This window comes from Zeugodacus cucurbitae, chromosome 5, assembly GCF_028554725.1.
Source record: "Zeugodacus cucurbitae isolate PBARC_wt_2022May chromosome 5, idZeuCucr1.2, whole genome shotgun sequence".
NCBI lineage: Eukaryota > Metazoa > Arthropoda > Insecta > Diptera > Tephritidae > Zeugodacus > Zeugodacus cucurbitae.
The window spans coordinates 42,973,620-42,990,359 of record NC_071670.1 but is presented as its reverse complement, the minus strand read 5'-3'; the positions used below and the strand labels follow the sequence as shown (position 1 = coordinate 42,990,359).

At 34.3% G+C, this 16,740-nt stretch overlaps 1 protein-coding gene across 16 annotated transcripts in view; it reads right to left on the bottom strand.

The window, feature by feature from the left end:
• LOC105216030 (disintegrin and metalloproteinase domain-containing protein 9) overlaps positions 1–16,740 on the bottom strand; it is a 510,771-nt gene that overhangs the window by 59,498 nt on the left and 434,533 nt on the right. For all 16 annotated transcript variants that reach the window (XM_054231408.1, XM_054231409.1, XM_054231410.1 and 13 more), the window contains exons 11-12: positions 6,975–7,144; positions 1,776–1,939 (exon numbers count right to left, since the gene is read on the bottom strand). In XM_054231408.1, coding sequence (XP_054087383.1) covers positions 1,776–1,939; positions 6,975–7,144 — 334 coding nt within the window. The remainder of the gene's footprint in view (positions 1–1,775; positions 1,940–6,974; positions 7,145–16,740) is intronic.

Below are 16,740 nucleotides of genomic sequence, written 5' to 3'. Positions count from 1 at the left end.
AACAAGAGCAAGCAAGCAAACAGCAAGTGCCAATGGCTAGTGTGTGCAAACACGACGATGCGCCAATACTTAGCGCCAACGGGGTGTGGCAGAGACAGCTACCACTACATGTCGCTTGCCTCGAGTTGCATGTTGCACGTACTTGTATTGTCACACACGTGCTTGCTGTTGCCGCTGCTGCATTCATCATCTTGAGGCAATACGATTGATCGTGCTGCTTTGTTGTTAAAAATGGCACAATGTGTAGTGTACACAAGTGTTTTTGTGCTGCATTTTAATTTCTCTTCTTCTTCTTCTTTTTTTTGTCTTGCAGGTGTTGTTGTTGTTTCCATTCTTTCTAAGACTAATTTTTGTTCGTTTGAAAATACGCTCGTCGTCGTTGCTTGTTTCCTTTGCTAGGTGCAATCTTTTGTTTACAATTTTTGTTTGTTTTTGATACTTTTGCAGCAGAGAGCTTTGCATTGTTCTCGAAGGAGTCGACTTTTCCGGGAATTTAAGTGTGGCTGTGGATATGAATATCTGTCGAACATTCTTAAAACACTTGAAATGTTGCAGCACATTTTTATGGAATTCGAAAACGTTTATTTTTAGTGGCATAGTAGAGCTTCGTCATCCAGAAGTGGTGACATGAAATATACTAGAGCTTTTGCAGCTTTTGAGCTTTTGCAGCTTTTGAGCTGAGTATAAAGCTTTGTTGCCACTAATCTGAGTGTATCTTTAAATCACTGCTTAAAGAGAGGAGATGCCACTATGATTTCTGATACTAATTGACAGTTTTTTGAAGTCATAAGCAATGTCTGGGAAATCAAAGCTTCGATTAAAGCTGCTGAGCTGTGATGAGCAAGATATACGTTAGAAAGTATATAAAGCCCTGTTATTAGAAATATAGAAACTTTCGCCGGTCATATTGTTCATTCCGGTAAAAGTGTAGACCATGAACATATCCTAGGGTCCCAATGTCAAAATATTAAATTTTCAGGCCGGACTTCCGGAGGTATTTCATTAACATAATACAAGATTGGCTACAGTTGTTTTCTCACGAGATGATTCGACTATACTAATTGGTGGAATATAGGCAACTGTGAAGCTCAGAAAGTAACTTTCGAGGCCTATATTAGGTCAGACTACAGTAGCAGAATCTGGTCCAGCTACTTTCTGATTATCAATGCTTTCAACGTTCTGATTTGGATTAAATAACCAATGATAGAATGGATTGATGCCAAGATTTATGCAAGCCTGTTGATGCCCGTTGTCTCAAATAATCCCTATTTTCGTTATAATCGCTATGACTATGTGACTCAAAGTTAAGATCTTTAGGCCCAATCCACACCGGATTAGTTGTCTTGTCTGTTACGTAAACACCCCATAGCTTAATATGTGACAACCCACATCGAACAAGACGAGACAAAAACGGATGCTCGCTTGGTGTGGGCTGGAGCAACATACGTTTTTGTGTCATATTAGTCAAACACGTTGTGGTTTGAGCCTTATTACTTATTACCAAGTCCTAAGTGGTAAGCTGTTGTCTCTTACGATGAGTTTAGCTATGCTTATGATAACATTGTACTAAACCACTTGCCAAAAGGTTCCAAGCCCTACTTATAGCCGGCTGTCACTGTCAAAACAACAGACATTCCAGTATATTACAACCTTAAATGACCTTCAACAATGTGGAACTTAATACTGTTTAAAAAACTATAATTACATACCGATTTTTGCATTTTTTTCTTAAAAACTATTTCAATATTGTCCATTCTTAATCTTCTGGTACTCACCTCATTCGGCTTATTGAGTAAACACAACCCATGTCCGGTGCGCAATGCATCGATATAATCCTTTTTGCTGCACTCGGAGAATTTGTAAGGCTGCACATTCTCCTGGCCAACTATCGATTGGGCCATTATGCAGCCATGCCAGTCCCGGCAGTAGCACTCCTCACCTGAGAAAGAGACATGAGATATTAATGATCATAGTGAATATTTGAATATGACAAATGCTGACATATGAAAGTTGCAAGAAAACATTATTTTGTTTGTAAGTATGCATATGAGAGGATATTTTAGAAAAGAAATATTGTAGATGAGTTCTAAAAACAAATATTTGGTAAAACTGGTTGTTAACCAAAAAGTGGCATAAGTCAAGAAATCAAATTTTTAAATTAATTGTAGAGACACGATCTGATGATGATTTCATCGCTTATTTTAGAAAAGTAAACGATTAAATAACTTCTAAAAATTAATATTAAGCATATATTTAGAGTTTAATGTAAGATGCGCATAAGTTAAGAAAACAAAATGTTGAGTTAAATGTAAAAAAATATATGTTAATTATTTGTTAGCATATTTTAGAAAAAAAACGCTAATAAATGAAGTCTCATAAGTCAAGAAAGCAAAATTTTGAACTAAATAAATAGAAACGGTCTGAGGAATATTTTTTTGTATATTTTAGTTAGAAAAGTAAACTAATAAATGAGGTCATGACATTAATATTAAGTAGATATTTATGATTTAATAGAAAAGGGGCATAAGTCAAGAAATAAAATTTTGAGTTAAATATATAAAAATGAGCTGGTGTTGTTGGGTTATTTGTTAGCATATTTTAGAAAAGTTAACGATTAAAAGAGAAAAATGAATATTAAGCATATATTTGTTGTTAAATGGAAAATTGACATAAGTCAGGAAATCAAAATTTTGAGTCCCATAAATAGAAACGATCTGAGGATTATTTGTTTGCATACTTTATCTATTTTAGAAAAAGAAACTAACAAATGTGCCCAAAATATTAATATTAAGTATATATTTATGATGAAATGAAAAACTGGCATAAGTCAAGAAATAAAATTTTGAGTCAACAATATTAAAATAAACTGCTGATTATTTGTTGGCATATTTTAGTAATGATAACGACAAAATAAGATCTAACCATTGTTATTTGATTTACATTGGTTGTTAACAAGAAAACTGGCTAACTGAAGAAACCATAATTTCGAGATAAATATATAGAAAATATCTGCTGATTTATTGCTCTTATTTTTATTTATTTCTGTTGAATCTTGAGGGGAATTATTGTCCACATAACTTTTTTTTTATATATTTTTCTTAATTTATTTCAATTTCTTACTACAGTTCGAGTTTCTAAATCTTTCAAAAAGCAAACAAATTAAAAATATCAAAATGGTGTATGTACTCTCACCTTAGTGTCGTGGTCTTACTGATGCAGAGAAGCATACTTTTTGATACGCAAATATTTACTAAAGTGTGTAGATTATTTATTTCTAGGCTTTTCAATAAGCGTGAGCATTATTGCGCATTCATTTCAATAGTAGGATGGACACACACACATACAATTAGATGTTCATTTTGTTAATGCTGCCAACAACAGCAACACTAATCGCTCTTTTTAGGCCTTTTTTAATATTTATTTCGTCAATATTTTATTTTTTATTTGTGAGAAATCATACAAGTGCATCATTCACCTTTGATGTGTGTATGTGTGTGTGCTTCACAGCGCCAATAAAATCGAAATGATGAATAGAAAAGAAACAGACACACAATGCGACCGACCACATCCACAGTTATTTGTTTGAAATGAAATTTATGAATTTCCATTAAAAGCAAATGCATCACCACTTGGACACACCAACACCCACAGCCACTTCATTGAGTTGAGTGCGACGGGCGTTTGCATATTATTAGCAATCACACACCCACACACACACACATACACACGGAGAGAGTCGACCGACAAAGTGGAGTGCTGTCTGCCAGCAGTTTGGTCATCAATGATGGCTCAAGTCGATAATGGATGTTTGTGAATCGAAAGCACGCCTCTCAGCCGCAGCGCACAAAAGTATGCTTGTTATAAAATATATATTCACCATTATTGGCGGTGGCAGGGGTTGGGGTTTTCAGATTTGTCTGTTGATTTTACTGCGGCGTTAAGCGTTCGCCATAAATCAAGCAATTCAGTCGATTATTATGCCGCAAACACGCACACACAAACACACACACACTCACTGGTGATTCAAAGCATTAAGGAATGTATGTGCGGGCGCATTTTGAAAATCACAACGCATTGTTGAATAAATGGTTGTTGTTGTGGCTGTTGATGATAGCAGTGGTTTGCTTTGGTTATCACTTTTTTACTGTTGAATTATTTAATTTATTTCTTCTTCTTTTCTCATACAAATACATAAATATTTTTATTGTGTGTAAAAAACGAATAAATGTGCGCTGGGAGACACATTAGCGTGTGAACAGAGAGAGTGAGGCAGATCAAAAGTGATTATTGAGACACTCTGAATGCTTTGTATATTTATTCTATGGAAATTGTATTCACACGCACTTGAAGTGAGTATAAGTAATAGGAAAACGAAGAAGAAGAAGAAGGTGGACATTTAAAACTCAAATAAGAATTTCGCAGAAGAAATTTGGAAGCATTAAGCTTAAAATTTCCGAAAGAATAGCAGACTTTGAAATGAGGTGATTTGCAACCCCTTTTCTATTAATATATTCCAGCAGTTGAATAATTGGACTGGATCATTGTAATTGACTCCATCATGTGTAGAAGTTCACGTAAATGAGGAAAGTTCCTGACTGCCATCTTCTTGGGAGTGGTCAGGAACGATTATTTTGCATATGGCTCAAGCAGCTCACGACTTCCGATGTTAGACCAAGTATCCTCTGGGTAGCCAACAGACATCTGTTTGCAAAATACCGCTTAAGTGGTTGTGCGTAGGATTTGGGTCCCACCACCCACTGCCCAGCTGGTTAATGTCATCGTAAGAGTAAAGGCTGACATCCCCGCCATCCAAGAAATGCGATAGACGGGACAAGGACGGAAGAAGGTGGGTCCTTGTGACATCTACTACAGCGGCATATAAAAGAGCGCTAATTCGTTGTAGAATTTGTGGTGGGAGAGAGACTCCGTTGCCGAGTCCTGGCATTCATCCAGGTGGATGGACGTCTAGCCATAATCTGCAGCAAAGCGAGGTTCTTCAACATATCGCTTATTTGCGCCCACGCTCTGATGGATGACAGCAGTAGAGCTTAAGTTGTCACACGAGTAAAATCTCAATAGAATAATCGATACTAACATCTAATACTTTCTTCACTTAATCTGATCTAACCGCACCAAAAACGCTGACTTGTTGATTTTACCCATTTATGATAGAGATGTTCTATGAAAAGGGACTGTTGTCCAATCTAATTTATATTTCTATACAAATTTGTTTCAATAAATAAATATATCATTTAAATGTATGTTCGCGGAGATGACCACTGAATTGACTATTCTTTAACCTTAGATTATTATTGTGTTCAGTTTCAATTTTAATTGCACCATTCCTTTTGAGGGTTGGTGCGACCACTTATGAAAGCTTAAGACCCAAATTATTCTCTTCCACTCTCAAGATTTTTATATATTGACTATCTAATATCACTCAACTGAGCAATTTTGGAAGTAAATCTGTGTTTTGGACGGTGATTTTTAAATAACTCAGTTTCACATAGGAGCTAATTGATCAATTAACCGGCCTTTGCTCGATTAAAACGCTGATTAAGATCGATTTACCATACAAAATAAAAATCTAGATTAGATTTGAATTGAATTTTAATCGACTTGAAAATGAAATGCAACTCTGCGACAAAGACCGTATTTGTAATTATATATACGTTCTTTGTCTGCGAATTGTTGTTCACGCTACACGACGGTAGATGTCGCTGCTAAAAATAGCAATCACCTGATGAAACTTACCAACATCTTATGAAAAGCTAAAACAGAAATGTATAACAGCTGATCGGTTATTGAGTAGCCGGTAGTGTGAAGAGCAAAATTGGTTTCTCAATCAAAATTTTAATTGATCAATTAATTTGGCTGTGTGAAAAGGCTACTAGTTTGAAATTGTGCTGAAAGAAGCAGTTTGAAATATAAAATTGGGCTGAAGTAGTTTCTCTTCTGTACTATTCTCTTGTATCTTAAATGATAATCATTAACAATTGTTATGCGGAAGTCATGCCAGTTTATTAGAAACATACTTTAAACTACCTTTATATGTTTAATGATTGATATAACCTCAAATATATACACGTTAGAGCTACCATATGATAAAATAATAAAATTTTAGATGACTTTTGAAAATGTCATAACAGTAGTTATTTCAAATAAATTTTAAAATGTGGTAAGATCAATATTTATCTTGCGTGAAAAAATTATTTCTCAACAAAGGAAACTAAAATGGCAATATAATGCTAAAAATACAATAACTTCAACGCATTATAGGAATATAAACTTACTCTAATGAGTTTTCCCGCTATAAAAGTCCTCAAAATTTTACGCGCATGAAACTGATTTCCAACGAAATCAAAGCAAATACGACTCTTGCTACTTATCGAGTAATATAAAAATAATAGTTTAACTTTGGCTCAATGCATATTCATAATAAAAAAGTCACTGAAAGCGTATGTTGATGATGATAATGATAAGAGAAATCAGCGCTTCAATGAGCCATTAAAAGTCACTGACATAAAATGGCGTTGTAAATAAATCTTTTAACGAAGCAAAGCGAAGACAAGTGGCCATTTGAATAGATAAATACGCTCTTTACTTAACAATAAATAATAAAATATAAAAAAATTGATGAATGCACAGAGGCGAGAGCAAAACCAAGAAAGCAAACAAATTTTATGCCAAAACACCAATATAATAAATCAATTTTACGGCGTGATTAATTTTGGTGCGCCATTAAGATTGTTTACCAAACCAAATGAGAGCGCGTATACATTTAATGCGGCGACAGTTTTTGGGTAGTGAAAAAAAAAAATAAAAAAAAAAAACAAAAATCAAAGAACTTAATTTCACTGAGAAGTCGTGTTAAAAATCAAGGATTTTCGTGTGTGAGTGCATTCAAATTTCGTCTTTGGAGTATAAATAAATATTTTGTTTTTATATATGTAAGGCATGCTATAACTACTTACGTCCATCATCGTGACCCATGCCGATATTATGGCCAATCATGTGCGCCATCGTGCCAGCCAACAGATGTGGCTCGTAGACATTAATATCGACGCTGATGCCAATCGCACGCGACGTACACACAGTCTCCGGCACGGCCATGCCCGCTTCGCCGCCAGCGAACGTCTCGCCGCTATAAAAGTAATAAAAGAAAATGCATAAATATTTATATAACTGTACATATATATGTGTGTATGTATGTATATTTGTATGAATGAAACATAAAAACTTCATATAAAATTAGCAATGACCAACAACAACAACAACAACAGTGAACGAATAACCAACAAATTGCAAACAACCAGCTACCCAAGAGTCCGCACCCCTCTCCCCTCCGAAGAGCCAAATCTTTCCCTCCGAAGAGCCATCATCATTTTGGCTGCTGATTTTTTATTATTTATTTCTTAGTTGTTGTAAAAAAGTCAATAAAGAAAGGTTCGCCGAGCGTTGATGAGCTGCCTCTATAAGCTGTGTATTTGTTGTTGTTGGTACCCGTTTAAACGTTCGCTTTTAAACGTAAATATTTCAACACAAGTGGCCGCAATTACCAATTGAGGATTTATTAAAAATTCATTGGGTCACCGAAGGACAAAGAGTGCGGGTGTAGCACAAGGTTGATTGGACGCACTTCGCTTGTTTATATATCTATATATGTATATATATATGTGTGTCTGAGCACCCCAATAGTTCTGTTTGTAGTTGTTTAGGTTGGCGGTTGGTTGATACACCAGGCGGCCATAAGTTCAATCAGTGCAAATGAATTTAAAACTTTTTGTAACACGCCAGCGGCATAGCGCCGCCAAAATGATGAGGATAGAGCTAATAAATAACGGTAATTGCAAAGGAATGCAGCAGCGAATGTTTAAAGCGCCAAAAAAAGTGAAAAATGTTCAAAAAAAAATCCAAAAGGTTGCTTGCTAAAAAGTCCTTTTATGGCGTATTAAATTTAATTCTTTATTTAGTCGGCGGCATTACTTTACACAAAAACAACAAAAACAACAAAAACAAAGGAGGAAGACACATCATCAAAGGTTATACAAAGGTAGCCAAAGGGATATCAATCCGCAAGCGTTTAAAGTTTGGCATGCCATGCGCGCTTTGAGTGCCCCTGAGGTGCTGCGACGCTTTAGGCGCAGAAGGTTGTGATTATCGGTCTATTGAAGATGATTGTTTTGTAACTGCCGGCCAAAGGGATAAAGGTGGTTAATCTTTGATTCCCTACAAACCAGTTACTTTAGGTATGCAAAATAATTGAAATAAAAATTTCGAAGGAGTTAGAATTTAGCAAACCTATATGCGTTTGAGAGTGAGTATGTATTTGAGGTTAAAATAAAATAAATACTTTGAGTTTTGTGTTACTGTCATGTATCTCTTTTCTTATAATTTGTAGTTTAAGCGGTAGTCAGTATGATTAAGAATCATATAGTCTTTTCGCACAGCCAAATTAATTTAATACATTAAGATTATAATTGAGAAACCAGTTTTTGCCTTTCGTATTGCTACTTGATTAACGATCAGCTGTTATACAATTTTGTATTTCCTGTTCATAAGTAGTTGGGTAAGTTTCATTAGCTGATTGTTATTGTATCGATAAACACAGCGAAATTTATAGCGTGGATAACAACCCGCAGAGTACTCTAGTTTCAACTCGATTTGTATTCGATTAAAAATGAATGTAGAAAAAACTTTTTTTTTGTATGGTAAAACGATCTAAAATAGCGCATTAATCGAGCAATGGCTGGTTAATTGAGAAATTAAATCTTGTGCGAAAATTATATTACAATATATTTCAAACCCACCGAAATCATTTACCTATATTTCTCTCGGATAATGAATTCCATTGAACTGTACACAATAAAATGCTAATAAAACATTCTGTAAGAGATTTGCTGAAATTATTTAGCTATTTTATAATTTATTTTTACTTTAAAGGAATTGGTACTGTTAAGGAACCTTCGCTCTATCAGAAGTCTAATAATATGAAGAAGCAATAACCATTTATCTTGAAAATTACATTGGACCGTATAGTACGGTGTTCTTAAAATGATTTCAAGTGAATCAAAGTAGTTCACACTTCAGTAAGAGAACGGTGTACTCTATACATCAGCCACCTCACCCTCAAGAGATACGTTAAATATTTAGATCTTGAAAACAAATCTAAATCATTATGAATTGTGAGACAGAACAGAATAACATCCTTATGGGGCTACGGTTTTTCATACTACAGCATCGGATTTTTACCGATTACGAATAAATAATTGTCATTTAACGAAAATCGTATATTATATCTTGTTCGACTGAAAGAACGTTGAACTCTTTGGGCTTCGTCAGACATGGAATAATAATTCACGACTCAAAATAAAAAGGATACTTTTCGTCTCTCTTCGTCGAATGCTCTTCTCTCAGAGAGTCATGATATATACACTAAAACGACCGAAATTATATTCCATTATTACCAATATAACTTTCCAAAGTGCTTGATAATCCAAGCGATCTAAGAAACCCGAATGGAAACCCATTTTGGAATTTTCGACTTCAAAGTGGACATATTTTCATTAAAAATACACATTAAACCATACTTGAGCACATGACATTTCATTATATTTTTCCGAGTAGCAGAATTAAGTCATTTTGATTGCTCTTTTAAGAGAACGTCACATTTCTCTGGATTCTATAAAGAATGTGAATAGTTCGGATCGAACGAAGGTAAAATGAAATACCTCGGAATAAAAGAAAACGAAAAATTCACAGAACTCGTATTTTAGTTGCTATTTGACTGTTGCTATACATAATCTTGAACGAATTAAAGAAGTAAGAAATATGCTTCTATGAATCTCTTATAACTGTAAAGACTCCCATCACATGTAACTGTTTATATGATATTAAGGAAAAAGTGTAGAATGAGTTTGCTTTGAGAACAAAGCAAACGATAACCAGAACTTGCTTTGGAAAGGCTCCACTTATTTGAAAATTGAAGCTAGCTTCAGCTGCTAGATTCTAGCATTCATATGTACATATAATATATAACTTCCATTAAATTTATAACGTTTCAGTTTTCGCCATTTCAACTGAGTATTTGACTGAGTATCTCGTAACAAACTATTCGTGCATAAATTCCTAATAGGAAGCAAGAGCAAAACAACAACAACAAACAAACGTACGCTACACGCTGTGAAGCCTGATTCAGCCGTGCGCACGTGACTAACATTTGCGCGGGCACAAAAACCAAGCCAAACACACACCCACATTCGGAGACTTGAAATGGCCAGCAAACATTTTGTAGCGTTTAAACTAAGCGCTTTAAGCAGCGCGAGAGGGCAGCACAGAGCACAGCGTAAGCTCAAAAGCTGAGAGAGTGCACACACACGAACGCACGCCGCCACATTTCCGCCTTTACTTTTGCGCGCATTTCCGCTTCCTTTAGCAAACTAATGCCATAAAAAGCTTATATAGAAGTGAACGAATGAATTTAACGAATATGCAAATAAACACACGCACACACAGAATTGCATACATATATATATGTATGTATGGTATGTATGGTATATGCATAAATGCGGATACTTGTCGAGTAACGGAACGTTTGAAGTGCACATGAGTGTGTATTAACAGTTAGACGTTGCTATGGCGTGGCGGGGCGCGGCGGGCAGCGATAGGTTGTTGTGCGGGCAGTCAAGGAGTTGCTTTTTTTGCTTTTGTTGTTGTTGCTGCTTGGTACGTTTGCAAGTGTATCGCTCGCTTTGGCTGCTGAGCCGCTTAGCCGCTTAAGCGTTTAGCTGCCAAGTGTGTAGTGCCGTTATGTATTCATATGCCTGCCCCGCACATAACGGGCACGCATTTATTTATGTAATAGTTTTTATTGGTTTATGTAATTGGCACAAACGCCTGGCGTAAACTGCCAACAATGACCAGTCAAATAGGCAGCAGCAACAACAACAACAGCAGTAGCAGCAAAAAAATAAGCAAAAAGTATAATAATAACAGTAAAAGAATAAAATAAACCGGTTGTCGGCCGTTTTACCGTTATTATTGCTGTTGTTTTGCGCTTGGCACAAATCTACTTTAATAAAGTAGGAAATTACGCACAGCCTTCATGGCGATTCAACATTCACCATTCACCCTTCCACACGCCATGCCACACACCGTCACGCCAGCAATGCAATTGTTTTGCAAAAGGCTGTGCGTTGTAACGGTATTACTCGCTTGCTTTCACTTTGACTTTGTGTGAAATACAAAAATACATATTTACATACATACTATATATACTTGTACGTATATAATATATATGGTTATGTATGAGTGTAAGTGCTTAGTACATTTTCACACTGAAGACTGCGTGAGATTTTGTGTAAGCTTAGAGAGTACATATATGTACCTATAATCAGAAATACCTATATAAGAAGTTAAGTAAATATGTAGGTAAATATGTAGGTACATATATGTACATATCTATGTATATGGCAGCTATTTTCATATAATACCATTACTTTAACACGTCTAGTATACTATTAAATATAACAAATTTGCTAATGAAATTGCTGAAACAGTTTATAACTTCGTATTCATGGGAAAAGCTTTGAAAGAATACCTAAATTTTATAATATATTTTAAAAATTTTACAGAGGTTATCCCCAGAAATGTGGTATAAGTTAACAAAATTTTCCAATTTGTTTACAAAATTCTTGAAAATTGATGATTTTAAGAAATGGCAATGAATATGTGAAATCAGGCTCGCCAACATGTTAGAAAAGTATGTACACATTAAGGAAAAAATCAAAATGAGTAAAATAATTTCTAAGGATTTCAATTGAGCAAACATTTTTTTATGATATTTTTACGAAAAACTAATTTTCATAATTATTTGTTAAAGCTTTTACTTTTTACAAAGAAAATAAAAATCTTGCTAAAAAATAAAAGCAAAATTATTAAATTAAAGAAAGGAAATTCAACATGGTAAATCAGGATTGCCATCATGTTAGATCAATAAATATATTCTGATTAAAAAAACTTTCAAAGAAGCGTAATAATAGCTCAATATTCGAAAGAGAGCGAAATTCTTTGAAATAAATTTTATTTTAGCGGAGAAATACTTTCAACAGAGTTAATACCCAGCTGAATTAAAATTTAGTTTTGAATTATGGCTCAATTACGTGATTCATCAAATTAATTTAATATGGCAACACTATTTTAGTATAGATGGAATTCAGAAAGAATGGGATAGAATTTAAAAGTAGTAGAAAAGTAGTTTAATTGCTTTCAAATTGTATTTCTCAGTAATTGGTTCAATTAGTCTCCAATATCTTCTTTTTTGGAAGATTGAAAAAGAGGCATAAATTAGCTGTCGAAAGAGATAAACATACATATACATATTATGTATATACAATTTTCAAACAGAGCCAATGAATCACAGAGTAAAATATAAAAAATTTATAGCTTTTCACACAGGAGCTAATTAATCAGTTAACCAGCTTCTGCTCAATTAAAACGGTGATTAAGATCGACTTACCATACAAAATAAAAATCTACATTACGTATTGATTAAATTTTAAACGACCTGAAAATGAAATGCAACTCTGCGAGGAAGAACATATTTGTAATTATATATACGTTCTTTGTCTTCGAGTTGTTGTTCACGCTACACGACGGTAGATGTCGCTGCTAAAAATAGCAATCAACTGATGAATCTTATTAACTTCTTATGAAAAGCAGAAACAAAAATGTATAACAGCTGATCGATTATCACGTAGCCGGCAGTGCGAAGGGCAAAAATTGATTTCTCAATCAAAATTTTAATTGATCAATTAATTTGGCTGTGTGAAAAGGTCTTTAAACTACTTTGAAGTCAATCTTAGTAAACTTAGAAAATTGTGACGTTATTGTTGTTGCTTTGTATTCAATTTGTCATTTAAACGAGTTTTCTTTTGCCTCGGAGTATTTTTTTTTCAAAATTAGATGAAAGGTTCAACTTTTTCAATAAATAATTATTTTCTTTAGTAAAACAAAAATATTGAGTTAGATAAGTTCAACAACAGTATTAAAAATTCTTCTTAAATTCCGAAACGGCAACCCTGCTTCACATTTTCGCCTATGTGAATCAGAGAAATATTCTCAACAGCCTTGCCTAGATTTCCAGCTGCATATATTCAAATTTACCAGCACAACATTTCAAGGATAAACTAAGCAAAAACAGCATAATAACACTTTTGCCAAAACAGAAGCCTGTGAAGCCCGAAAATACGCAGCAGAGAAGGCAGAAAAGCTAGCAGAATTGCCACATAAAAAAATCAAACGAAATGAAAATGTGGCTATTCAGTTTGTTATGGCAAGTGAAAAATTATGAAAATGAAAATCAGCTGTAAGGCGAACCAAGCGTAAATAATAACAAACGGCATAACAACAACTACAACAGCAATTGCAATATATGTATGTAGATATGAGTATGTAGGTAAGTTGTGTATGCTTAAGCTTGAAAACGTGTAACGAAAATGCGAAATTGCTTCAAAAGCCTACACGATTGCAAGTGTGTGTCTATGTAGATGTGTGTATAATGCATACGCATCGTGCACACCAAGCAAACAACCTACTTAGTCAGCAAACGCATGGGGGCGTATAAACAACTTCCGCTAGCAACCAGTTAAGGCTTACAGCTTGCGCTTATGATTTCTTTGATCTCAGTCGTTGTCGTGAGACCTAGCTAACCAATGTGCATTAACTCGACTGGAGGGAGTAAGTAGTAGTTAAAGTAAATGTGGTAGAAGAATGAGCGTGGCACACCACTCACTTTCTCTCGAGATGCGAGCACAAAATAAAAGCTAATGATATGTAAATTTTGTAGATGTTTGCATAAATTTGCAAAATCGTATTTATTGTGGTGCGAAAGCAGCGAATCATATATACATAAGTATATATAAACAGTATATATATACATACAGTATATAAGACCCATATATAGTATATATAATAGCTGCCTGTAGCACTACCTGGTCTAGACTACAGCTTGATTACTCCAACGCCAAGCTGTGAAAAAGTCAATCTTGCTATTTTTCATTTCTTTATTTTTTGATTTTATGACTCTCCTCGACACGTTCGCACAGCGCTATAAATACCTTAGACGCAGCATTTTTTCGGTTTACTAGCGTTGGCAGTAATTTTCGCAAGTGTTGATGTGCAAAAAGTTTGTTATGTTCACACTTTTATGACTTTGAGCTTTTAAATGTTTTTCTCGCCGCTTCCAGCAAGTTGCAGACGTTGGCATTTTAAGATTATGATGTATACATTTGTATTTATTATTGTAATTTTATACCGAAGAAGTTTAAGGAGTTGCTTACGCAATGAAATTGTTTATTGGTATGATTTGCCAGGTGGTGTGAAGTAGTCACGGTGCTATGGAGCAAATTTAAATAAAATTTTAAGGTAAATAAAATTTTCAAGTAGATTCTGTTTCTGGGTGATATTAGAAAGAAAATAAACGTAAAATGAAAAAAATCCACTTGGCGCTTTTTTTTTGGCAGCGAAAATAAGATTTTTCGTTTCATTTTCAAACTTTGATCTATAGCTTCTTTTGAAAAATAATATTATCACCCTAGCAATGCATTTTAAAACAAAAGTTTCCAGTATATTTTGGAAGTAGTAAATGTCAGCTGTCAAAAAGACAATAGAAACAGAACTGATCACGCTTTCTAACGGTACTTACCACAACGGGATCAAACGGCTAGTTCGTGAGAAATATTGAATTGAAAGTGTGCAGTTTCTTTTCGGTACAGTTCTTAACTATAATACCTGGATGTTTAGAAAAATTGTTTTGTATAATGATGTACTAATATAAATATCATTTCTTTAAGATGTTTCTTCCGAATTATAAGAAATCTGGAAATCACACAGCAAATCGTTCAAAATTATGTCTGCTTTGTTGGAAAAAGAGTAAAAAAATGCTAATTATACAAGGGAAAATCCAAATTAAGCTAAAGAATGTGTTGGATCAGTTTGATTTTTCAGATGAAAGATTTCCTAGTGTTATATGTTTTACTTGCAATTTGTCAGTGGATAAGGCGCTAAAGAATAAAAAAAACTTCAAAGTTCCTGACTTCAGTAAGTTAACATCAATAAAAACGCGTTCTTCATCAGCTAGTGAAAATTGTACATATTGTCTCTGTTTAAAAATCAGTGACTTGCGAAATAAGAATCTACCAAACGTTAAAGGTTTAAATGCTAGAAGCACATTAAAAAAGAGTCAAGACAAAAATTTAAAGAAGAAAGAAAAAGTTACTGAAATAAAATTCGATAAGAGGTGTACCAAGTGTTTAGGATTATTTGGACGCGGTATAAGTCACAAATGCAATTTCGACAATGCAATTAATGCCATCGAGAATGAAGTAAACAAATTTTCGAGCAAGGAGAAAGATCATTTTGTGGCTAGACTCTTAAAAAATAAAATGCTTGAAAAAGATAATGAAAAAAATGAGACCTTAAATAAAAATGGTGACAATTCATTATCATTATCACAATCTCATGGAAAACCTCTGAATGTAAACGTAAAAAAAAAACAGCGGAGAGACAGAACACTCCAATTTCTGCAGATGCACTACGAAAGATGCACAAAAATTTAAGTTTAAGTAGAAGAAAGGTTTTAGGTATAGCCACAGCTATTCGGTTAGTCTCAGACCGAACTCTAAAATTATCGAACCAAATTTTCAAAAGAAACTGGCTGATAATAGTCACTCTGTTGATAAATATTTTGAGACAAAAAAATTTGATTTTGTGGAAAAGAAGAAATTTGCTAATCACAGCTCTCCCTCTCCAGAAGATGCAGTTATATGTAGTGATTTACCAGGATTTATTAATTATATTGTAAATACTCGAAGACTCTCAGAAACACCGTACCTAAAATTTGGTTTGGATGGTGGAGGTGGCTTTTTCAAAATCACGCTTTCGGTTCAAACGTCTTATAATGCTTCGCTTGAAAGTCATAAAGAAAAACAAACTAAAAGTAATTACCACAAAGATTATCAAGATTCTGGTGTAAAAAAGATATTTGTAATCGGCTTAGCTCCTTCGACTGAGGAAAATTACGATAACGTTTCACTTATTTGGACAGCATTAGATATAAATCGATTCCGTGACAACGGTTCAATAGCTACTGATCTCAAGCTTGCCAACATCGTTACTGGTCTTATGGGACATAGTAGTTCACATCCGTGTACATGGTGTGAAATATCTCATCTTAATCTCAATAATTGTGGACCCGCTAGGACAACAGAAAATTGTTTAAAAAACTTCAGAAGCTGGTGCTCGAAAGGGAAAGTTTTTAAAAATTCTAAGTTCTTTAAAAATTGTGTAAACCCACCACTCTTTTTGACGAACGATAATAGACAAGTGCTACATGTCATCCCTCCTCCAGAATTACACTTATTATTAGGTGGTGTTAATACTTTATTCAAACATATGATGTTGGAAAACGAAAAGGTCAGTTCACAATGGGCCAAAAAATGCAATGTTGAACGTCAGTGTACATATGGATCTCCGACTTTTGCAGGTAATGCGTGTAAAACTTTGTTAAATAAGATAGACGTATTAGATGGCATGAAATGTTTGAGTTGCGCAAAATATGTTGATACGTTTCGAGCATTGAAAAAAGTTGTTGACGGATGCTTTTCAATCGAACTAGATTTCAATTTTCAAAAGCATATTGACGCTTTTAAAGAGAGTTACGAATCCCTTGGAATTCCCGTT